The 22,010-nt window shown below is 56.0% G+C and overlaps 4 protein-coding genes across 22 annotated transcripts in view; 2 read left to right on the top strand and 2 right to left on the bottom strand.

Moving 5' to 3' along the window:
• The window catches only part of EME2 (essential meiotic structure-specific endonuclease subunit 2), a 204,925-nt gene extending 204,438 nt beyond the window's left edge, over nt 1–487 (bottom strand). For 6 of the 7 annotated variants that reach the window (XR_008373478.1, XR_008373477.1, XR_008373479.1 and 3 more), the window contains exon 1: nt 220–487. Coding sequence is in view for 4 of the 7 variants with exons in the window: in XM_053557856.1 (XP_053413831.1) it covers nt 220–466 (247 nt within the window). In the remaining 3 variants the exon portion in view is untranslated. The remainder of the gene's footprint in view (nt 1–219) is intronic. The other variant, XM_053557860.1, reaches the window with a different exon arrangement.
• Nucleotides 488–533: 46 nt separating this feature from the next.
• MRPS34 (mitochondrial ribosomal protein S34) lies at nt 534–1,894 on the top strand. The gene is made up of 3 exons (XM_053557876.1): nt 534–924; nt 1,123–1,165; nt 1,253–1,894. The coding sequence occupies exons 1-3, from the start codon at nt 604–606 to the stop codon at nt 1,543–1,545; spliced, it is 657 nt and encodes a 218-aa protein (XP_053413851.1). The 5' UTR covers nt 534–603; the 3' UTR covers nt 1,546–1,894.
• A 154-nt stretch (nt 1,895–2,048) lies between these two features.
• On the top strand, nt 2,049–3,406 carry NME3 (NME/NM23 nucleoside diphosphate kinase 3). The gene is made up of 5 exons (XM_053557880.1): nt 2,049–2,303; nt 2,372–2,502; nt 2,600–2,701; nt 2,772–2,884; nt 3,011–3,406. The coding sequence occupies exons 1-5, from the start codon at nt 2,258–2,260 to the stop codon at nt 3,126–3,128; spliced, it is 510 nt and encodes a 169-aa protein (XP_053413855.1). The 5' UTR covers nt 2,049–2,257; the 3' UTR covers nt 3,129–3,406.
• A 33-nt stretch (nt 3,407–3,439) lies between these two features.
• Nucleotides 3,440–22,010, bottom strand: part of MAPK8IP3 (mitogen-activated protein kinase 8 interacting protein 3) — a 59,282-nt gene continuing 40,711 nt past the window's right edge. For 4 of the 13 annotated variants that reach the window (XM_053557831.1, XM_053557837.1, XM_053557838.1 and 1 more), the window contains 20 exons: nt 21,807–21,909; nt 21,471–21,589; nt 16,196–16,207; nt 15,116–15,133; nt 13,937–13,994; nt 13,427–13,579; nt 12,706–12,787; nt 11,358–11,488; nt 11,119–11,175; nt 10,848–11,018; nt 10,248–10,374; nt 9,886–9,981; nt 9,629–9,787; nt 8,894–9,059; nt 7,730–7,912; nt 7,462–7,651; nt 7,234–7,353; nt 7,081–7,161; nt 6,916–6,983; nt 6,181–6,733 (listed from right to left, as the gene is read on the bottom strand). In XM_053557831.1, coding sequence (XP_053413806.1) covers nt 6,489–6,733; nt 6,916–6,983; nt 7,081–7,161; nt 7,234–7,353; nt 7,462–7,651; nt 7,730–7,912; nt 8,894–9,059; nt 9,629–9,787; nt 9,886–9,981; nt 10,248–10,374; nt 10,848–11,018; nt 11,119–11,175; nt 11,358–11,488; nt 12,706–12,787; nt 13,427–13,579; nt 13,937–13,994; nt 15,116–15,133; nt 16,196–16,207; nt 21,471–21,589; nt 21,807–21,909 — 2,339 coding nt within the window. In that variant the 3' untranslated portion in view covers nt 6,181–6,488. Of the gene's footprint in view, nt 4,978–5,057; nt 5,208–5,314; nt 5,495–5,629; nt 5,669–5,779; nt 5,894–5,984; nt 6,157–6,180; nt 6,734–6,915; nt 6,984–7,080; nt 7,162–7,233; nt 7,354–7,461; nt 7,652–7,729; nt 7,913–8,893; nt 9,060–9,628; nt 9,788–9,885; nt 9,982–10,247; nt 10,375–10,847; nt 11,019–11,118; nt 11,176–11,357; nt 11,489–12,705; nt 12,788–13,426; nt 13,580–13,936; nt 13,995–15,115; nt 15,134–16,195; nt 16,208–21,470; nt 21,590–21,806; nt 21,910–22,010 lie in introns of those variants that run through there. The other 9 variants (XM_053557843.1, XM_053557842.1, XM_053557834.1 and 6 more) reach the window with 6 other exon arrangements.

The following is a 22,010-nucleotide window of genomic DNA, read 5'->3' as shown; positions in this document are numbered from 1 at the left end:
GCCTGCCACACCCACACTCACTGCCCGCAGGCTTCAGAACCCAGCCCAGCCAGGAAGCCGGCCCAGAAGTCCGGGCAGCAGGCAGCCTCCCGGGCGCCTCTTTCCGCCCCCATTGGACCGTGGACAACTTCTCTGCGGTGAAAGGGCATTTCCAACGCCCGAGCTCCAGGCAGAAGTGCGGACGTGGCGCCTACGGCCTGACCCCGCGGGGACCCTCACCCTCAGCCACACCTGGGTCCACGCGCACGGTGAGGCTCCTCAGGGCCTGGTCAGGCCGCAGCAGCCGCAGCGCCTCGGCTGCCGCCCGGCGCTTCTCGACTGGGTCCTGGGCCTTCTTGGCGGCCTCCGCACTGATGGAGCCTTCGGCGTCCGAGTCCGAGATCTCCCAAGTCGGGGGCCGCCGCGAGCGGCTCCCGCCCTGACCCCTGCGCGAGCCCGGGGCACTGCCGGATGCAGCCGACGCCATACCGGGTCAGATCTCCTCCTCTCCCGCCGCGCCCGGACGCCTTTGTCGGGCACACAGGCCATTTCCGGTGGCGGGCGGGCCTCAAGGCATGTGCCGGAGGCGGCTTCCGGCCGGAGCGATGAAACCGCGGACCGGCCATGGCGAGGAAGAAGGTTAGGCCGCGGCTGATCGCGGAGCTCGCCCGCCGTGTGCGCGCTCTGCGCGAGCAACGGGAGCGGCCGCGCGATTCGCAGCGCTATGCTCTGGATTATGAGACGTTGACGCGACCGTTCTCGGGCCGCCAGCTACCCGCTCGGGCCTGGACCGATGTGCGCTGCGAGAGCCGCCTCCTGCAGCTGCTGGGCCGCCTCCCCCTCTTCGGCCTGGGCCGCCTAGTCACACGCAAGTCTTGGCTGTGGCAGCACGACGAACCGTGTTACTGGCGCCTCACGCGGGTCCGGCCCGACTACACAGCGCAGGTACGTGTGTGCCCGCACTCCTCCCAGCTCCCCGGAGATGTGCCCTGTTGGTCGGTCCAGACTAGCCCTGTGGGCCTCGCCTCCCAGACAGCGAGCTTGTTGAGGAAGTACTACCTTCTCCATGCAAGGGGGTCCCGCCACCTAATCTCCAGAGGTCGAAGAGCCTCCTAAATGACCCGCTTCCCACTTGCTTTGCAGAACTTGGACCACGGAAAGGCCTGGGGCATCCTCACCTTCAAAGGTAAGTCTTGGGAGTCTGGTGGGCAGTTAGTTGTAGGCCACAGACTGTTAAGCTAGTGTGTGAAACAAGCCCTCTTTCTTTCTCCAGGGAAGACAGAGAGTGAAGCCCGGGAGATAGAACAGACCATGTACCACGACTGGCGGCTGGTACCTAAGCATGAGGAGAAGGCCTTCACTGCCTTCACACTAGTGCCGGAGGACAGCCTGCGTTGTGTGCCCTACCCGCCACTCCTCCGGGCAATCATTCTTGCAGAGCGACATAAAAATGGGGATAATAGCACTGAGGAGCCTATGTTGAATCTGGAGAGAATACACATAGAATCCTGGGACTACCCTGCAAAACTGGAGGCAAAGAGAAAGGCCAAGGGCACCCTGGTCTAAAATGCCATAACTAACAGGTTGCCTGAGTGGTGTTAGGTCATGGGGACCATTGTGAAGAAAGACAATCTTTGCGCTACACCAGAGTCAGCCTTCTCTGAGCTTAGAGCTCACCTTCCGGTGATTGGTTCTGAGGCTCTGCATCTTAGTGGAGAGGGCTGGGGTAGACTGCACCTGTGTCTTTCCCCTGGCTCTGCTGCCCCAACACCCACCTACGACTAAGGAGCCCTGGGCTTGGCTTGAGAGGCTCTGGAGGAAAGTGGGAAGCAGCCAAGGAGCTCCGGATCCCCCTTTCCTAATACTCTGTGAGTCCAGGCAGAAGCTGCGCACAGAATAAAGAAACACGACGAGCCTGGGTTGTAGTTTCTTTGTGTTTGGGTTTGGGGGCAGGTTGTCTGCAGGACTGGGGAGGGAAAGGCTGACGGCGTAATGCGCTGACCTAGTGCCTGGGGCGTCGGGTAAGTGGGAAGACCTGAGCGGTATAAGGGGAGTCAGTGTCTGAATGGCTGGAGGTGATCTGGCCTTCGCAGTTGCCCTCCCCAGGGCGCAAGTGAAGTAGCCTCAAGATCCAGAGCAGGACTGCGCTGTCTTACTGCGGGCGCCCGCGCTCCCCGCCAGCCTCTGGGAGGCAGCAGCAGCGAAGTTCCCTTTAAGCACAGACTCCGCCCCCGCAGCTTCCGCTCAGCCCTGGTCGGGCTGAGCCGAAGCCGCCATTATGATCTGCTTGGTACTGACCATCTTCGCAAGTCTCTTTCCCGCGGGTGAGTGGCGCAGGGCGGGGGCGAGGGGCGGGCGGTGTTGGGTCGGCCTGACGTCCTGGTCCCTGCAGTCTACACCGGCGTGCACGAGCGCACCTTTCTGGCCGTGAAGCCAGACGGCGTGCAGCGGCGGCTGGTGGGCGAGATCGTGCGGCGCTTTGAGAGGAAGGGCTTCAAGCTGGTGGCGCTGAAGCTGGTGCAGGTGCAGGCGCGTGTGGGGGAGGGGGCTGGCGCCGGGCTGGGACGAGCAGGACGCGGGCGGGGCCCCGGAGCAGTTGTCTGTCCCTGTCCTCCCCCAGGCCTCCGAGGAGCTGCTGCGCGAACACTACGCCGAGTTGCGCGAGCGCCCCTTCTACGGCCGCCTGGTGAAGTATATGGGCTCCGGGCCTGTGGTGGCCATGGTGAGTGCCCGGCGGGCGGCCTCGGGAACCCCTACCTCCATCCCAGCGCTGATGCCTCCCACCCGCGCAGGTGTGGCAGGGGCTGGACGTCGTGCGCACCTCCCGGGCGCTTATCGGTGCCACGAACCCGGCTGACGCCCTTCCCGGCACCATCCGAGGGGACTTTTGCGTCGAGGTTGGCAAGTAAGGCTGGCCCTGGGGACTGCCCCAGCCAGGACCCACCTCCCTAACTCGGGCCGCAAAGGTCCTTGTACGAACTTCCCTTACTGCGGCTGGGACCCCGTGGTCAGGCGCACTTCTTCCGTGTAGGAACGTGATCCATGGCAGTGACTCGGTGGAGAACGCCCGCCTTGAGATCGCGCTCTGGTTCCGCGAGGAGGAACTACTGTGCTGGGAGGACAGCACTGAACACTGGTTGTACGAGTAGCTGCCCAGCAGATGCACACCTGAGAGGGCTGTGGCAACTCTGCATCCTTCAGGTCTGGGTGTGGCCAGACTCTTAAGTCCCATGTCGGGCCTTGGAACATCCTTTCTGGGGCAGGGACCATGGTACTCTGCAAGACCTCCCTCAGGGAGGATATGTGCACTGGGCCTTCTTGCCCAAGGTGCAGCCACACACAGCAGTTGTGGAAACATACCAGAACAGCAATCCTGGCACTCACCTTGGTCCAACATTTCTTTTTATAATAAACTGAAGAAATCCTTGTTGTATTGGTTGAGGCCCAGAGACAGAGGTACCACGTTAAGACGTTTATTACATACAGAGCAGATATGTGGGTTCACTTGCAGGGCCAAAGCCTGAGGAGAGTCATCACCGGGCCCCTTCCTCGAGCTGTGCCCACCCAGCTAACCCCCAAGTCACTTCACGATCCTGTGGGAACAGACAAGGGACCTGACGTCTTACATCACAGTGGAGGTGGCAGGGTGGTGGGAAGCCTGCAGCTGCACATAGCTGCAGTTCATGGTGGCCAACTGGGCTCACGGGACAGTTCCCCGAGGTCTGTGCTTCTCTGGTGGGAGAGGGTAGGCAGAGGGGCTGGGCTGCCCTGCTCAGGGCCTCAGGGAGCAAGAGAAGACCTACCTACCCATGGAGGGCAGTCCAGGGTGGTACCTCCCCACCTCCCCTAATGCCTAGAGCCTGGCTGGAGGTGACTCCTGTTCTCAGCCCTCTTGGGCCTTTGCTCAGCAGCCTTGTTCACCAGTTGCTCTAGTAGGCCACAGCGGGCCACCCTAGGCACTTAGCGTGTCTGGGAGCTGGGCTCCTTGAAGCCCTGTGCAGGAGGCAGGCCCAGGAGCACACCATCCCCCATCAACCTGAAGCTGAGCCTGTGTCCTAGGATTGACCCCAGGGGAAGCCTGGGGCCTCCCCTTCATCCTGAGGCCTGGGCCTGCCCTGGCAGCCTGAGAAATTCCACCCTAGGGATTATTCAAAGGGGCAGGACTCCAGGGCCCTGTTCCTCCAAGGTGAGTCTTCTGCCTAGGTAAAGCCTGGGGGGGGACACAGGTCAGTGAGGGGCTCCCACACTGGGGATAATCTCTGTCTTTGCTCAAGCAGCTGCCCCCAGGTGCCTGGCCCCGTGCTTTCATGCCAGATCCCGGAGCAGGGGGAAGCCAGGGGCAGGGGCTAGGGGAAAAAAGCCTGGAGAGAGGGGAAGCCCCAAAGGCCACCTGGGGTCCAGGCACCTGGGCAGCCTGAGCCCCACTTCCCTGGGCAAATGCTGGTCACTGGCACAGTTCCCTCAGGCAGAAAGGGCCTGGGAGACAAAGGGTGATCCCCCAACCCTGGCAGCATGCAAAGGAGGTGGGCTCAGGGTGGGAAGACTCAGGCATCACCTGCAGCAGCTGCCTACCTCAGATCCCACCTCATTCTGGCCCTGAGGTACCCTGGAACTTGAGGACTTTGGGCTGGACACCAGCCAGGAGCCACTGGAGAAAGGGCGTCCCCGAGAGGGTCTTCCTCTCAGGTGGGAAATGCCACCCACATGGCTGCAATCCTGCCAGCTGGGGGGCCGGGTCTCAGGTGAAAGCTGCAGGTTGAGAGGTTAGAAGAGGGGCGGATGGCGCCTGGCTGCCGCTTGGGATAGTAGGCAGACAGGTGGGCAGGGGTCCTATGTACATGTTGGCATCAGGCAGGGTGGGATGATGGCAGTGGCCTCACTCCGGGGTGTAGGACACCTGCCACACGATGATGTGGCTCCGCTCCGCCTTGGACAGCATGGGCTTCACCTGGCTCATGTCCCCACTGCCTTCCTCTGTCTCATCATCTTCTCCATCTCCTGGAGGATAGGCAGCAACTGTGAGGGTCAGGTTCTTGCTGGCCAGCACTGGGCCTACCTCCTAGCTCCTGCCTACTCACCAATGCGGAAATCAATGTAGCCTTCCCCACCGCTCAGCACTAGCACATTCTTCAGCTTTCGGCTCTCAGCATCTGAGGCGGGGGCAGCTGGCCCAGGGCTCTCAGATGGGCTGTCCAGCACACTGCCATTGAGGGTGGCTAGCACGTTCCCTGTTGTGGGGCAGAGGGACCTCAGGACAACAGCCTCTTGAATGGAAGCCCCACACACACTTACAGGGGTATGGGTGATGCGGGGACAAACTCAGCCCAGCCCTCACCTGGCACTGAGACAAAGAATTTGACGGCATCACGGTGCCCATGGAAGCAGAGCTGGGCCTGGGCCATGGAGCAGTAGGGGATGAAGCTGCTGGCCGACTTGTCGCTGCTGTCATCCCCATACACATGGATGACGCCCCCTGGGCGGGCTCCCTCCCCAGATGTGGGGGATGTCTTGTTGGCTAAAGATAGAGAGGGCCCTGGATGGGGTGCTGAGCTTACAGGTTGGGAGCCCCAGCTTTCCAGCAGGCTAGGGGAGGGCAGGAAAGTGCTTGCCCTGGGCCCTCAACCACAGCAGGCAGGAGCTCTGGACTCACCTCGGAGCCCCAGGAGCTGGCCTCGGTGCAGGACCACAGCTGGGTAGGGCAGAGCACAAACAGGGAGGTGGTCAGGGAAGACTGCATTTGGCTTCAGCCCACCCACCCAGCCATCAGCATCTTTGCAGATGTCCCAGTGAGATCACTCACTCTCAGTCAGGGGGATGGAGATGACAACTCCATTGCCAGTGCCCACCCAGAGGCGGTTGCCTGCAATGAGCAGAGCTGTGATGCGCACAAAGGAGAAGCCCAGCTTGCCAGTACCTGAAGTGGGAGTGGGATAGGCCAGTCAGTGTAGCCGGGACTGGGACCCCCCCACACACACACATACCTCCTGCCCAGCACAGCCCCTCACCCAGCATCTTGCTGACATAGGGCTCAATGTCCACATCCTGCAGGTGCTGGTGGGTGTGGGCATGGTAGAGCCGCAGGGTGGAGTCCAGGCGGATGGACACCCACACCCCGTCACCAATCCACGCCAGCTGCCGCACCTGGCTCTCCCGCCTCGGGTGGGCATCAAATGACTTCTGTGGGATCATAGCAGCCCATGAACAAGTAGGGAAAGGGAAGGATGGGGAGAACCTTGAACCTGCTGCAGCCCACTCCAATCTCCAGTCTGAAGCCTGTTTGGCTCCCAAGGATCCAGGCTCTCATGAGGAGCCTGAGCCTGGGGATGGCACAAGGAAGGGCTGTGGGGCCCACACAGGTGTCTCCCGGGCTTCTGTTTCAAGGGTGGACAGCAGAAGTCAGGCTCTAGACAGCATAAGTCAGGCTCCAGATAGGTTGGCATTTACAGGGTGGCTGTCCCTCACTTGCCCATGACCTTGAACACATGAGTAACTTGTCTGAGTCTGTGTTCTCACTTGACCTCATAAAGCTCCCGTGATGGCAAAAGTGATCCCAGGAAAACCCCCTTCCTCTCTCCCAGAGCCCCAGGCCAGGGGCCAGCACTCGCCTCAATCTGCATTGTCTTGGGCTGGATGACGTGTATTTTGTTCTTATAGCCACACCAGACACGGTCATACACTACGGCCATGCAGCGGATGGAATGGTGTGGGTGGCCCAAATCCATCAGGTGGTAGTTGCTCAGGTCCCACTGGCCATCTGGAGAGTGCCCAGGACACCTGCTCAGGCCTGGCTGGGGCCCACCTCTGTTCCTGGAGCCAGAGCTGGAGACCCCTTTGCCAGGCTGAAGATAGGTCCTGGGGAACTTAGAGAACCCCCTTGGCCAGTCTTTGGTAAGGCCACCAGCTGCCGCCCGCCTGCCCAGTGCCACTAGGCCTTACCTTCTCCGCGGTGAAAGATGGCCAGAGTCCCATCTGCCAGTGCCACCAGCACACGGCCTTTGACATGCCTAAAGGGGGAAGATGGTAAGACTGTGACAGAGGGTGGCAGGCCAGGCCACCTTAGCACCCCACCCGATGCCCAGCCCTCGGCTTGGGGTCACCTACACCAAGCTCAGCACTGAATCCTTCAACTTGATCGAGTGCAGGCACTTCTTCCAGTCGGCCACGGCAGAGTGCACATATAGCCTGTGGGAGGGTGTCGGGGTGGGCAGGGGCTCACCCAGGGGCCTTCCCCCCACCCCCGAGGGCCCTGCCTACCAGCCATTCTGGGCTCCTAGCCACATGGTGGGTGCAGCACTGCTGCCTGCTCCCGCCAGGTCTCCACTGGGCTCTGGCTCTGGCTGCACACCACTGCCGTCAGGATCTGGCCCATTCTCACTGTGGGAGAGGTAGTCCAGGGTAGCCTCATGACCCTGCATCCCATGCCCTGCCCACCTCTGCCAGGCCCCCCTCTGCACCCCTCTCTGTTCCAGCCTGTGAGCCCACCTGCCAGGCTGGGTGCTAGAGGGTGGGGTGGGGGCCGGGTCAGTGAAGACATGTTCTGTGAGTGGCCCAGGCCGCACTGCAGCTGCCTCTGGCTCGCTGGGCGCAGGGTCTGGCACCTCTGTGGCCTCTGTGGCCTCTTCTGTGGACTGGGATGGGTTGACCTTCCCATTAGCAACGGCAGCCACTTCCCCTGTGGGAGGAGAGGTGAGCATGGACAAGACAGAGATGTAGGAATGAGGGGACAGAGAAAATTCCACCTAGGACTCACCCTGCTCTTTATCCAGCACTGGGGTATCCTCTCTGGAGGAGCAGTTGCTACGTGGCACATTGCAGCGCGTGGCACAGCCTACCAGGGTGATGCCAGCTAGCACACCATCAGTGCTGGGGTCCTCTGGGTTCACATCGCTGTCGAGGAACATCTCCCCTGGTGGGTAGTCGTTGTCGCTGGCCGCTGGGAGGAGGAACACATTACTGAGGGCCACACCCAGATCCTACACCCTACACTCAGTACCATATGGCTGGCAAGAGCTTCAGTTCACTCTGTGGGATGGGCCCTGGCTGAGGGGAACTGAGTACTAAGACTCTGGTACTGGGAGAAAACTGTGGCCCCCATGACAGACCCTCAAGAACTCCAAAAAGTCAGTGCTGTTTCAGCAGATAGCCTGCAGTTTCATACCAGAGATCTCGAAGGTCCAGACCAGAGACCTGTTGTTACCCTATTCCTTCATGCAAGGCTGGGTCTGGGCCTAGAGCAGTGGTTCTCAACCTTCCTAATGCCTCCTAATGCTGCGACCCTTTAATACAGTTCCTCATGTTGTGGTGACTCCCAACCATAAAATTATTTTCATTGCTACTTCATAACTAATTTTGCTACTGTTATGAATCATAATGTAGACATCTGATATGCAGAATGTATTTTCGTTGTTACAAAGGGGTTGCGAGCCACAGGCTGAGAACACTGGCCTAGAGATTTACCATATGATTTCCCAAGCTGGTAACACCAAGCCCCTTCCCCACCACACCCCAGCTCTTGGACTGGAATTTGGGCACAACTGGAGGTTTCGCTGTTAGTCAAAGAAATGTTTCAACCTGCGGCCTGCACGGTGGCCTACCTATTGCCTCTCACCAGGAAAGTGTGACAAACTGAGTCAGCAACTAGACAGAGTGGAATGAAGAGGCCAGAAAGCTTCCTCTTGGACATTGGGTGCACCATCTCACTTGACTGGGCATAGCCAACTCCCACTGTCTGCTCACATGCTCCTGTGTCCATAGGATGCCACCAGAAGGTGGGTGCTATGTGGCAGGCCTCTTTATTTCATGTCCTAACTGTCCTAGGGATGGCACAAGGGCTGTGGGGCCCACACAGGTGTCTTGTGAGAAGGAACAGCCAACCTCCCCTGAGATACCCTCACGGTGCAGGGGCCAGGCTCACCAGGGATGCTGGAGATGCACAGGACATGGGCGTTACAGACTGTAAACTGGTCCACAACAGTTCCTGGCTGGTTGGCATCGATGATCACCACCTTGCTGGTGGTCAGGGTGCTGGTGAGGATCCACACCCGGCTAGAGGTGGCATCTGTTTCAGGAAGCTCCTTTGCCTGTTACAGAGCATAGCATCAAGGCAGCAGCAACATGGGGAGTCTCCCACAATATCTTGGAATCTAGTCTCAACCATGGCCCTAGGGGCACAGGTGTCTTCCCTGTGGCCAGGATACTTTATCTAAATTGTTCACATATATGGTCTTACTTCTGCAGAGAAAGACCATGAGCTCCCAGAGGTTGTCACTGACCTCAACACAAGCAAGGACTCCAACTGGGAAGCATGTTTTGCCTCCTCTGTGTTCAGCCCCTTCCCAACCTGCTCCTCTGCAGGCAGTAAGATGTGCTCCCTGCACACAGAGGCACCTGCACCTCCAGCCCTGCTGTCTGCTGTGCCCCAGCCCCTCAGCAACCCCTGCCAACTGAGAGGTTGGGCACAGTGCCAGGGCTCCAAGGCCAGGACTGCCAGCTGCCAGGGGGGCCCAGGAACTCCTGCCCCCTCCACCTAGTCTCAGAGAACTGTCTAGCTGTCCTGTCTCTGTCACTCTCAACTAGACTCTAGCTGAGCTGTCCAGAGACCAAGGAGCAGGAGAGGGCTGCAGGGACCAACTAGGCCAGTCACGCTAACCTTCTTCTTCTCCGGAGACGTGTGGTTGCTCTTGGGCTCATCGTCCACTTCCCGGTCACAGGTCAGAGGGTCACGACCGGGCATGGGCTTGACCCCATTCCCAGGGTCATCCTCAAGAGGCTTCCACCCGCTCAGGTTGACGCCTGCAGCACACCAAAGCTGCAAGGACAGAGCCATGGGGTCAAGAGTGCTTTCCTCTTCTAACTGACTGGAATGAGATGGGGCCTCCCCGGGCTTCCCAAGCCTGCCCCAGTCACCTTCATGGTTGAGTCCTTCTCCACCAGGGGCCGGCAGTACACGGGGACAGGCACATTCTTCATCCTCGTGTCCTCCTGGGCCCCACTAGGACTCAGCTGCAAAAAGCAGGAGGGCGCTGAGAATGAGGCCTGGCCTGCTACTCCTTCCTCAGAAACCTGGGGCCTGATGTGCCTACCAGCTCCAGCTGCAGACCTAGCCCAGGCAGGAAGGACTTGGCCCTCCAAGTCCTCTGTAGGGGTTTCTGTGGGTGCTACAGGGCTCTTTCTCCCCCCATACAGCTTCAGACTCCCTGTCCAGGAGGCTGTTTGGGGAGCCAACAACCTGAGGGGCTGTTTCGGTCTAGCCCACCTGCCCCACGCACCTGCTTGTACTTGGCTGGCAGACTCCAGCCACAGGCCTGCAGCCGCCCGTCATCATTACGCACGTGCTCACGCACCTGGCGGTACTGCTCACGCTTCTGCTCTCGCCGGGCAGAGGACGTGCAGTCGCTGGGTGGAGGGAACGACAAGTGACATACTTGTCCAAGGCCCAGGCCCACAGGCTTGCCCCCATCAGATGGGGGGGGATGGGTGCTCCAGAGGAGGATATGATAGGGACGCCTGCCTAGGCCTGTCCTCGCCTTTTCTGGGTATCAGGCATCTATGTGATGGCAGGGTGGCTTTCTCCAGTACCACGTGTGGCCCTGGGCTCAGTGGCCACATCTACCACCAGCCTGACTGGGAGCCCATTGTATTGTCATGGTCACCAGCAGTTCAAAAGCCCAGGCCAAGATGCTCAGTGATTCTGTGTGGGACATGGGCCCAAATGGCTGCAGCAGTGTGTGCATGCAGAGGTCATAAACCCTGACACCTTGACCAGCATCCTGAGAAGTGAGGCCAGCTCTGCAAGTCCTGAGGGGAGGGCCCCTGGATGCATCATCCCCTCCCCTTACAGTTGAGAAGACAGGCTGTGTGACACTCACTCCTCAGGGAAGAACTCCAGAGGTCGGCTGCCTGCTGAGATCTGGCACATGGCATGGCTGCGGCGCTGGCTAAAGCCCGCCGTGGTGGGTGACTTATAGTGGATGTTCACTGAGGGGTAGGACCGCTTGGCTGGAGGAGGGCTGGAGGAGGAGCTGAAGAGGCGGCTGAAGCTGCCAGGGCACAGGGATGTGAGGGGCAGCAGTGGACCGGGAAGCCTCCCCCATCTCCCCCAGCAGCTGTCCTATACCCTCTTGGGCATGCCCAACTCACAACTGCCAGATGGTGGACTTCTTCTTCTCCTGGACAGATGGGTGCTCTCGGGATGCTCTATAGGGAAAGCCCAGGAGATCAATGAGCCCCTGCAGGCTCCCACCAGGGAGGCACCAGCACCCTCAGCCATCCCAGGAGAGAGGAGGTATGATGGGATACACCTTGGATAAGCCCATAGGCCCACACACAGTGACCACAACTCATGTATGGAGGCAGCAGGCTCCTGGGACCAGGCTCACCTGATCATCTCAGTCCACCGCACAGCTTCCTGCAGCTCCATCAGCCGCTCCTTGTACTGGTTCCGCTCCATGAGTACACGGGCCATCTCCACCCGTGTGAAGCGGCGGCGCTGGGCCATGGGAATTTTGTCCTGCAGAGACAAGGGCACCAGGGTTCAGCCACCGGAGAACCAGGCACAGTCCCTGCGACTTCCTCACAGGTGCTTGCCCCCTGGGTGGAGGGGCGTGGCTCCAGCTGTGAGGATTTCCGACAGACCCGTGGGTGTGGCAGCGGGGGTTGACTTTTTCTACAACTCCCTGGACACTTTGGACAAGCCCAGATGCCAGTGGGAGCAGGCCTAGGAAAACTGACAAGAAGGGAAGTTCTAGGGAAGGTCCAGCCAGCAAAACACTTGAGGTTTCTGTAGACTTGCATGCATCTGCCTATCTGCTTCACAGCCATGCCCTGGGCTCCTGTGGGGCTGGGCAGAGCCCAGCAGGAAGCTGCCGGGGAGCCAGGGCACCCACAGAGAGTGGGCAGATGGAGTTCTCCCCATATGACCAACTACTTGGTACCCCGCATTCTCAGGTACATTTCCCACCTCATGCCTGGAGCAAGGGGGCCGAGGCCTAGGATGAAGGGCCCAGGTGTAGGCCTGGCAGCTCCTTCTGACACAATATGGGAGGGGATTGGGGGCTACAATTCACCTTCAGCTTTCTCTCCTAGAGTATTTGGAGGTGGGGGACTGTACATGATGGGCTGAGACACATGACTTCACTTTAACCTCACCATGACCCCAAGTGACTGAGCTAAGCAGTGGAAGGCCTGAGGCTGGTGTGACCCGGAAGGGGCTGAATCTGCTCTCCTTAAGGCAGGTGGTTGTGCTGCTGGTGGGCGAGCCTCTGGTCTGGAGGGGAGGTGGAGGGTTCTGAGGCAAGAGGGGCCCCACAAATGCCCAGGTAGCAGAGGGCTTTCCTCGGAACACCCTCTACTCCTTGTGGGGGGTGGGGGTGGGTCGTGGGAGGGGACTGCAGGTGGCTAACACTATTTCTACTGCCTGGCTCTGTGACATGGAGTGTTCAGGGCAGTGGCCAGATAGCACAGCCAGGGGACCCTGCTTATGATAGGCAAAATGCATCCACTAAGACTTGGGACTGAGAGGTGACCCAGAGTCGGACCAGGGTGGGGATCCCACCAAGGGGCATGGGTCTGGCTCCTTGAAGTCATGGGATGACAAAAGATGCCACTGGATTCAGATGTCACAGAAGGGTGAGGAGGGCCCAGGGCCCAGGAGAACCAGCAAGTCCCTGGAGCCCACCCTGTATCCCACCCCTGCCCCATGCCCCACATGTTAATAGTGGAATATACCAATTCTGTACAGAGATAGCTGCTTACATCCTCCACCTCTTCTTTGGGTTCACGGCGGGCAATGATGGCCTCTGACTTCACTCTGTAGGATGAGGGAGTACATGGGGAGTGGTGAGGGCCCCTGTCCTTGGGAATACCCAGCCTGGCAATTGTGTCCATGCTTCTGCAGAGACAGGGTTCCCTGGCTCAGGGCCCTGGAGGCTCCTGCCAGTTCCCTGGGACAGTGACCCCACACCCTAGCCTCATGTGTACCCTGAAGCACAGATGGCCATCCTAGCTACTCTGGCTAAGGAAGCCTGACAAGAGAGATGAAGCAAGTGGCAGCACTAGCGTCAGGCAAGGCCTGGCAGACCCCGTTCCCTACCAGAGGTGTCTTCCCTCCTTGTCAGAGAATTCCCAATGGCCAGATGGCAGGGCACTGGCTGATCACAGGGCTAGGGCCAGAGAGCTGTGTGGTCTCTCCTACCCTCCTTCTGAATGAAGGAATGGGGTGGTGCAGGAGCTATAGCCAGGCCCTGTACACTGCCTGGAGGAGCAACTTGCACTCCAGGCCCTGTGTAGGGCCCCACATCTGTGCATTGCTGGGTCTGGGTGGGGCCCTTAGAGTGGAGCTGACAGAGTGGGGGTGGAGCGGCAGGTCTCACCCAGGGCCGCTTAGAAGGGAGAGTGAGTGTGGGGGAAGGGTATAGGAGTACACACAGGTCACCCAGGGAGCCTTCACCTCTTCAGCTCCTCTTCCAATTCCTTAATGCGGTTTTCCAGCTTGACTTTGGTTTGCTTGGCAGCCTCTAGCTCCCCCTTCAGCACCTCCTGCTCCCCTGACAGTTGGTCAACCTTAGCAATGAGGTCGTTCTTTACCACGTTCAAGGCATTTCTTGGAAAAAGCAGAATGATGGGAGTGTCATGTGAACGTCAAGGATGTACATGACAGTACTATCGGAAGGGTCCACATCTAAGAAGGTACATTTGGTTAAGGATGCAGGTAAAGGCAGTAATCCTTGTTCCCGTCTAAGCACTAAACTCTATGGTCACCGTAGGGAAGGGGCCCCTGGCATAAGCATCCTAAAGAAGTCACAGGAGTCGTGCTCCAAATCCCTCTGTCTCCCTAGGGGTGTGAGCCTGGCGTGGAGGTCAAGGATCAAGGTTCTCCTGGACACAGCCCTCTGGCCAGGGTCAGTCCACCAGCAAGAGGGTTACTTCACCCACTATGCCCTGGGAGGGGTCCTCTTACTTGGTTTCTAGAAGCTGTGAGTTTTCCAGCAGTAGATTCCCAACTTCTTTACCCATTCCTGAAACAAAAGGGGTGGAAGTTTTACCTGTGCCCCTCAAGGCTGGATCCAATGCTACCATACCTGTCTCAGAGCAAGTGTCCATTGGGGGCAACCTTGTACCTGGAGACTGACTGCAAGGGAGGTGCAGTCAGCCCCAGAAGGCCCTTGTGGAGACTCTACAGCTAGCAGGAAGGCCCTGCATGGAGCAGGGTCCCCAGGGCAGTAACTGGTCTCACATCCTGGGCCTTGGGGGTGCCCTGGAACTGCTCTGTGCGGCCACTTCAACCCTGCCTTCCAGCACTGCTCCCTTCCTCTGGCTCTGTGGTTTCTGAGCCTGACATGAGGTATAAACTTTAGCACTGCCCCATAGTTGAATGACGTTGGAGCTGCAGTGACAGAACAGAGAAATGGCACAGGACTAGAGAAGACCTCTGACCGAGAAGATGGAATGGCCTATGGCAGGCACAGCCATTTATGGGGCAAGGCGCAGGCCCTGGGGGTGGGGCATGGCCAGGGTGATGGGGCTGGCAGGAGGCAGAGGACAGAGTGGACAGAGGAGGACAGGAGTGACTGACCTGGCCCCTCTGCCAGTAGGCCCCCAAGTGGACTACATACACTCAGCTTTCTATGGACATGTCACAAGATCTCCAGAAATCCCAAATATGAACCCTTAGGACAGCCCTGAAAACCCAAAGACTAACCTTCCTGCTCACCTCCCCACCAGCTACGCAGTTGGGCAGCAGCACTAGGACACCTGAGTGCTTGGGTTTGGGGGTCCTACCTGCTGGCTCCATTTTGACCTCCTTCCTTGGACAGGAGGCAGGAGGCAGGGCTCAACCCAGACAGGGTGTGCCTTGAGTGTGTGGCAGCCCACAAAGGCCATGGCTGGCCTGCCTTGGCTGTCAAAGGTCTGCTCACAGGGAGCCAGCCAGCTCTGAGGGAGAGCACTGCCTCCCGTGACCCACCGAGGCAGAGTGGAAAGACATCTCTTTCCTGAGCCCACCCCCACCCTGAAAGCTGGGGCCCCACAGAATCTGGACCTCCACTGCCCCACCATGCAGAGCAAAGCACCCAGCGCATGAAGCATGGGGAGCTGTCAGAGTAGAGAGGAACGACGCGCTGAAACGGCCTGGCCTTACCAAAGAAATCATCGCGCACTATGGGAGCCGTCCCAGTCCCACAGGAGATGGGCAACCAGGGCGGGCAGGAGAGAGGGAGAAGGGAGAGAGAAAAGAAGCGCATTAAGCTATGTAGACAGCAGGGTGAGCGGGACCCTAGAGCTAGCTCCCACTGGGTTAGGGGTGTGCATAGGCAGGATCGCAGGAGGTGGGATGGAGCCAGCTGCTCCTTGGAAGGTTTATCCTTGGGGTTGCCCAGAAGACTACCAGGCCAAATCACCTGTGAGAAATGCAGTTAACATGTATCCCTAGAATGCTGAGCTGGGAGGAGTGTGGGGCTGAGCACAGAAGTCACTGCCATGGCAGGTAGCAGTGCCCAGGGCTCAGAGCACCTGGACAGGCAGGGGCCTCAGAGTCTCCTGCTGCAAAGTAAGAAGACGCCTGGGCTGGGCTTAGCAAAGGGCCTCTAGGCTGCACTTGACAGTGGAGAATGGCCACAGACTGCCCTCAGGCCTTTGTTCTGTGCCCCGTAGGTATTTCTTTCTTTTTTTCCTTTGAGATAGAGTCTTACTTTGTCACCTTCAGTACAGTGCCATGGTTTCATGGCTCACAGCAACCTCAAACTCTTGGGCTCAAGCGATTCTCTTGCCTACCCTCCCAAATAGCTGGGACTATAGCCTCCCAAATAGCTGGGACTACAGTCACCCAGGACAATGGCCAGCTATTTTTAGAGACGATGTCTCACTCTGGCTCAGGCTGGTCTCGAACTCGTGAGCTCAGGCAATCCACCTGCCTGTGCCTCCCAGAGTGCTAGGATTACGGGTGTGAGTCACCACGCCCGGCCTGACCCTGTAGGTATTTCTAATGGCTCCACAAAACCATCAGAAGTGGCCCTCGGGACAGCTCAGGCTCCAAGGGGGTCAGATATGAAGTTCATTGTCAATGGCTAGTGGGGCAAACCCAAATAAGCCCAGAGCAGAAGTGGGCTAGAGAGCGAAGCGCAAGGAGTGGGCCAGTCCGTGCAGCTGTGGTCGTGTGGACCCCCTCTCACCCGCTTCCCTTGGCCTGCACAGCGGGGACACTGACAGGAGAGATACACACCTGAGAACTCTCCTGGCATGTCCAGCGAAGCACAGAGAAGCAGGGAAGAAAGTGACAAAGATCAGTTGGTAACTGGAACCAACAAAATAAAAACATTTTTAGAAGGAAAAGCAACAACAATGCAGCCATTCCCACGCTGGAGGGCATGAAAGAATGAGAGTAGACCTCAGCAGGGAGAGGCCCTAATGGAAAAGGAGTCCTGAGAAGCAGGCCTCTCAGCACCTAGGGGCCCTGAGCCTGTGGCCCTGGCTGGGACTGGCACTGCTGGGAAGCCACAGCCTGCTCTCTGCCCATCAGGAGGGCCAGCCCTCTGCAAACCCTGATGTTTGAGCCTGTCAAGAGAAAAGGGTGTGCTGTATTGGAGTACAGTGGGGTACCAAGAAGCCTGGCTTGGGTGAGTACACCCTGGGAGGTGCCATCTGGCCCCGCAGGCACAGACCTGGAGCTGGCCTTCTGGCTTCCATGGTTAGCCCAGGTCTCATGGGAAGAGCGCAACCTCAAGTGACGGATGACCAGACGATAAAAAGGGAGCACCTACTGTGATGGAAGGAAAAATAAAAGTCATAATCAAAGATGGCAGCACAGGCTATGGGGAGGTACATGCCATCCCCTCAGGTCTGGCCATCCCTGGGACATAGGGGAGGCTGGTGAGGAACATGCTGTGGGTGGAAAAATGCTGCTTTCTCCAAAAGACCTGATGAAACAATTCTGTTCTACGCAGTTCATTTCACATAGAAAGGAAAGTACTAAAAAGCCACTTGACCTAAATGGCAAAATGGGCGACTATTGCAGGAATTCTAGGGGTGAAGAAGTACTCCGTTCAGTGTGAGTGTGCCCTCTCTGGTGACCACTTCCCAGGGCAACCTCTGCTAATAGTCCATCCTCTCCTTCTCAGGCTTCTTTCCAGATAACCACCAGTGCCTAAGGGCAGAGGGGACTATCACCCATCCTCCTGGGTGACCTTTGTTTCACCTAACACTGTATTGCAGGACTCTTTCATGTCAAAGATTTGTAGCCACCTTTAATGCTCTGTGGTATTGCTATATGGGACTGTCTCATCCTTCATCATAGCATTCACTCCTTTAGTAGGAATTTAGGGCATATATAGTTTGTGTAACCACCAGGATACCATAGCAGAGTGTTCCCATGTGAGGATCGTTGGGCCTCCCAGCCCCCAGTGCCTACTCCAGGGGCACACTTCCTGCTGCCATTCAGTGCCACAGGCCCCCCCACAGTCTCAGTTGTCTTCATTATTTTATTTATTTTTTTCAGACAGAGTCTCGTTCTATCACCCTCAGTAGAGTGCTATGGCATCATAGCTCACAGCAACCTTAAACTCTTGGGCTCAAGTAATTCTCTTTTCTCAGCCTCCCAATACCTGGGACTATAGGTGCCTGCCATGATGCCTGGCTATGTTTTAGAGATGATGTCTCACTCTGGCTCAGGCTGGTCTGGAACTTGTGAGCTCAGGCAATCTACCCTCCTCCGCCTCCTAGAGTGTTAGGATTACAGGCGTGAGCCACCACGCCCAGCCTTGAGACACCATTTTAAGATGCACCATTATTTTATTAATGGAATGTCCAAGAAAGACAATACATTGCTGCCAATTAAATTATGGCATGCTAATAATTAAGACCCACTAACATTTCAGAAACATTAACATGAGAAGAAAATTTGCATCTTAGAATTGACATAATTAGGAGGTAAGGGAGTTAATACTTTTTGATCACTTAGTGTGTGCCAGTTGTCAGAGCAGCTGCTTTACCTGCACTATCTTGTAGAAATTTCACAGTAAGTACATAATAAGGAGATGATGTTTCCATTTTATCAGGGAGGAAGCCGAAGCTCAGAAATTAATTCTAGCACAGGCTGATCCTACTTTTTGCCACTGTGCTACACTGTAATCAGGTAGCAGTCCTGTGGGACAGATTCCATCGACGTAACCAGACCTGGAAAATGTCTAGAAATAGCCTTTAGTACAGAGAAGAACTAGAACACGTCACTGGAGGGCAAGAAAGAAGCTCAGCATTGACAGAGCCATGACATATGCCTAGACCCAAGACTAAGCCCTGTGAACCCTCAGGTGATGTCACCAATCAGTCCACTGTTTCTATGCAAATTCATTCAGTACCAGCAAGATGCCCACAGACTTGTTGGGGGATTTTCAGGAACTTTATGAATGGATTCTGAAGTTCATCCAGGAGAGTAAATGTGTGAGAATAACCCAGAAAATTTGAGAAAGAACAAGCTTGCAAGATTGCCATGGCAAGTATCAAAGCCATAAACTAAGGTGGTTGAGGCATACGGTGACAAGCCAATGAATGAGCTCACTGAAAAGAGCTGAGAACAGACCTGGACTCATGAGGAAATTCACACGTGACTAACATGGTATTTCGAGGCCTGGGAAATGGGTGGATTATGCAATAAACGTGCTGGATCGGTTGAAAAGCCATAGGAATAAAATGAAATGTGATCCAACTTCAGGCCATAAACAAAAGTAATTTCTAAGTGGATTAAAGATCTAAACATAAAAATGCAAGGATAATTGAACTGGAAAATAATATTGGATATTTTCTTTTTTTTGTGGTTTTTGGCCGGGGCTGGGTTTGAACCCGCCACCTCCGGCATATGGGACTGGCGCCCTACTCCTTGAGCCACAGGCGCTGCCCAATATTGGATATTTTCATAATCTCGGCCTCTGTACAAGACCAAAGCTATAGAGGAAAATATTGACAGCTGTGGCTAATGATAGTGACATCATTAAAATGAAAATAAGTCAAGTACAATAGGAAATGGGCAGAAGATGAATAGAAATTTCACAGAAGATACTAACAAACATGAAAATATGCTCAACTTCTAGAATAAAGAAAGTAAAATGAATAGAAAATTGAGAAAATTTTTTGCCTAAAAAAATTGGCAAAAATGAAGACAATTTCCTGGTACTGTGGCTCATACCTGTAATCCTAGCACTCCAGGAGGCCGAGGCGGGTGGATTGCTTGAGCTCAGGAGTTCAAGACTAGCCTGAGCAATATCAAGATCCCATCTCCAAAAATAGCCGAGTGTTGTGGTGGGCGCCTATAGTCCCAGCTACTTGGGAGGCTGAGACAAGAGAATAGCTTAAGCCCAAGAGTTTGAGGTTGTTGTGAGCTGTGACGCCATGGCACTCCACTGAAGGCGACAAAATGAGACTCTGCCTCCAAAAAAAAAGCCAGATGTGGAGGCACAATGAGGGTGCAGTGAGCTGTGCAGTCCAGCCTGGGCAACAGAGTGAGACAGAGTTAAAAAGTATATATACACAGGCTCAGCGCCTGTGGCTCAAACGGCTAAGGTGCCAGCCACACACACCTAAGCTGGCGGATGCAAGTCCAGCCCAGGCCCACCAAACAACAATGACGGCTGCAACTAAACCCAGGCACTGTGGTAGGCTCCTGTGGTCCCAGCTACTTGGGAGGCGGAGGCGGGAGAATCGCTTGAGCCCAGGAGTTGGAGGTTCCTGTGAGCTGTGATGCCACAGCCCTCTACCCAGGGCGACAGCTTGAGGCTCTGTCTCAAAAAAAAAAGTATATATATACAAAAACAGACTGCCACAGAGGGTGTGCTTGTCTTCTTCCTGATCTTAGAGGGAGAACTTCCTGTCTTTCACCATTATGAATGTACCTAAGACTCCCGAACTGAATACTTTAAAATGGTAAATTTTATGTTATTTACATTTTACTACAACTTTAAAAGTGTGTGTGTGTATATATATATATATATGTATATATATATAAAATATGTAAATATACATATATATATAGTCTCTATTGGGGCACTTCTGATTCAAGCCTTCCTGAAACAAACTTCCATCTCAGGCATGAGGCAATACTAGTGCAGAACAGCCGGGATGACTTTGCTCCCTGGAGGTGTCCCTGTCCTAAACAGGACAATCACCATGAGGCCCCAGAGCTAAGACAGCAAGGACATCCCAGGCCAGAAAGGCCCATGTATCCTTTGCTGCAGTTGGACCTGGTGGTGTCTCTGGCTAGAAGGCTGGCCTGGCCATCAAGGGAAACACCCTCCAGTCCTGGATGGCAGAAGGTCGTGAGCATCCAGGACTGAGAAGTGACAGTGAGAGACTGGCAATAAGAACCCTCAATGCAAGCTGGCTCCACCTCAAGCAGGATGAGGAAATGCTGATCCCAATGCCAAAGATTCTGGAAGTAGAACCACTATCTTCTGAAGACTCATCATGGCACAGCAGGGAGTAGCGGGAAGAACTTTTCCTGAAGCAACCTTATTGTTGCTGACACCAGAGTGGAGAGAGCAAAGTGGGAGCAAAGGCACTTGTGACCACTGCTGCCCTACCCAGCTACACAGATGCAGGCACACCCAAAGGCCACCTGAGTGGGCTGCTGAGCTCTTCTCCAACCGCAGGGCTATAGGCTCAAAACCCAATGTGCAGTTGGGAGGGGTAAGACTCAGTCACTCCACTTTTTGCCTCAGAGCTACAGGAAGGGCTACAACTAGGCCTCAGAGCTATGTGGCCAGCACTGGCCTGGCACAGACGCCTGTGAACACAGGGGCCTCCTGTACTAGGAGGAAGGAAGCAGTGCTGTTCATGGCCTGCTTTAGACCTGAGGGTTTGGGGAGGACTGTCTGTGAATTTTTCTCGAGGAGCAGAGGAACCGGCAAGTGATCACCTTCCCTAAACCTCCCTGGAAAGTAGATTGCCCTGGGAGGGGGTTTGGAGAGGGCACAGGGTTTCTTTTCAGGAGAATGAAATCTTCTAAACTTTTTACCTATACTAAACACCACAGAACTGTGTCCTTGAAAGGGGTGAATTTTACGGTATAGCTGGCCCTCCATGTCTACCAGTTTCCATGAGTGAACCCAACCAAACTCTGAGTGAGAATGTAGCTGGGCCTATGATGGCTGTCTCTAGGCTGACCTCATACAGACTTTTTTCCTTGCCATTCTTCCCTGAACAATACAGTATAATGACTATTTACACAGAATTTGTTTTGGATTAGGTATAAGTGATGTAGAGATGATCAAAGTGCGTAGGTTACAAGCAAGTGTTGAGCTACTTTGTACTAAGGATCTGTGTGTTTGGGACCTTGATCCTTGGGAGTTGGGTAGTATCCAGCAACCACTTCCTTGTGGATAACAGGGATGACTGTACATGGAAGATATTGCAACAAAATTGTAAAAACAAACCTCCTAGCCCATTATAAGCAAAGCCCATACAGAAAGCCCCCAGGCCCTTCAGCTGTAGGAGGGGCCAGCCCAGTTTACCTAGGAGGTCGGCCCCTTCATCCACATCCCCGATGACCTCAGAGCCTGCCGTTGACAGCTCATGGTACAATGAGTCGGTGTTGATGCCAAAGGCTTTGTTCACAATCCCCTGAGTTGGGCTGTTAGGGTGCACAGGCCAGGAGAGAGAGCAGAGTCAGGTGCCACTAATCTGCTGCATGTCCACCCCCTTCCCGCTTTGCCCAGTGCAGCCACTCTACACTGACATATACTGCAAGTGCAAGTGTGGACAGTAGACAGAGCGGAGGCTTCACCAAAGGCACCATCCCAGGTGGACACTGAGCCATCTGGACCCTGGGGCTTGGTCCGAGTGAGTACCTGCTTCCTGTGCGGTCCAGGCGGGTCTCTGGACACATGTCCAGCTCTGGGGTGGAGTCGATAATGTCTTGAACGTCAGACCACTCATCGCTGCTGCCCATGCCTAGGGGAGAGCACAGAGGGACCTGGGGTCAGGAGAGGGTCCAGCCATCTCTGCCCTGCTCACAACCACCCTCTGAACCCTTATCTGGAGATCCTGAACTA

Source organism: Nycticebus coucang, chromosome 12 (genome assembly GCF_027406575.1).
Source record: "Nycticebus coucang isolate mNycCou1 chromosome 12, mNycCou1.pri, whole genome shotgun sequence".
Classification (NCBI taxonomy): domain Eukaryota; kingdom Metazoa; phylum Chordata; class Mammalia; order Primates; family Lorisidae; genus Nycticebus; species Nycticebus coucang.
Note: the sequence above shows the minus strand (reverse complement) of the source record. Positions and strands in the feature narration are given on the sequence as shown.

Bases quoted from the DNA above. Each gene is read 5' to 3' on its own strand.
- MRPS34 (XM_053557876.1), top strand. From the start codon at position 604: ATGGCGAGGAAGAAGGTTAGGCCGCGGCTGATCGCGGAGCTCGCCCGC. The intron at 925-1,122 runs GTACGTGTGTGC...CTTGCTTTGCAG, and splicing joins GGCCCGACTACACAGCGCAG to AACTTGGACCACGGAAAGGC. The intron at 1,166-1,252 runs GTAAGTCTTGGG...TTCTTTCTCCAG, and splicing joins GGGCATCCTCACCTTCAAAG to GGAAGACAGAGAGTGAAGCC.
- NME3 (XM_053557880.1), top strand. From the start codon at position 2,258: ATGATCTGCTTGGTACTGACCATCTTCGCAAGTCTCTTTCCCGCGG. The intron at 2,304-2,371 runs GTGAGTGGCGCA...TGGTCCCTGCAG, and splicing joins CGCAAGTCTCTTTCCCGCGG to TCTACACCGGCGTGCACGAG. The intron at 2,885-3,010 runs GTAAGGCTGGCC...TCTTCCGTGTAG, and splicing joins TTTTGCGTCGAGGTTGGCAA to GAACGTGATCCATGGCAGTG.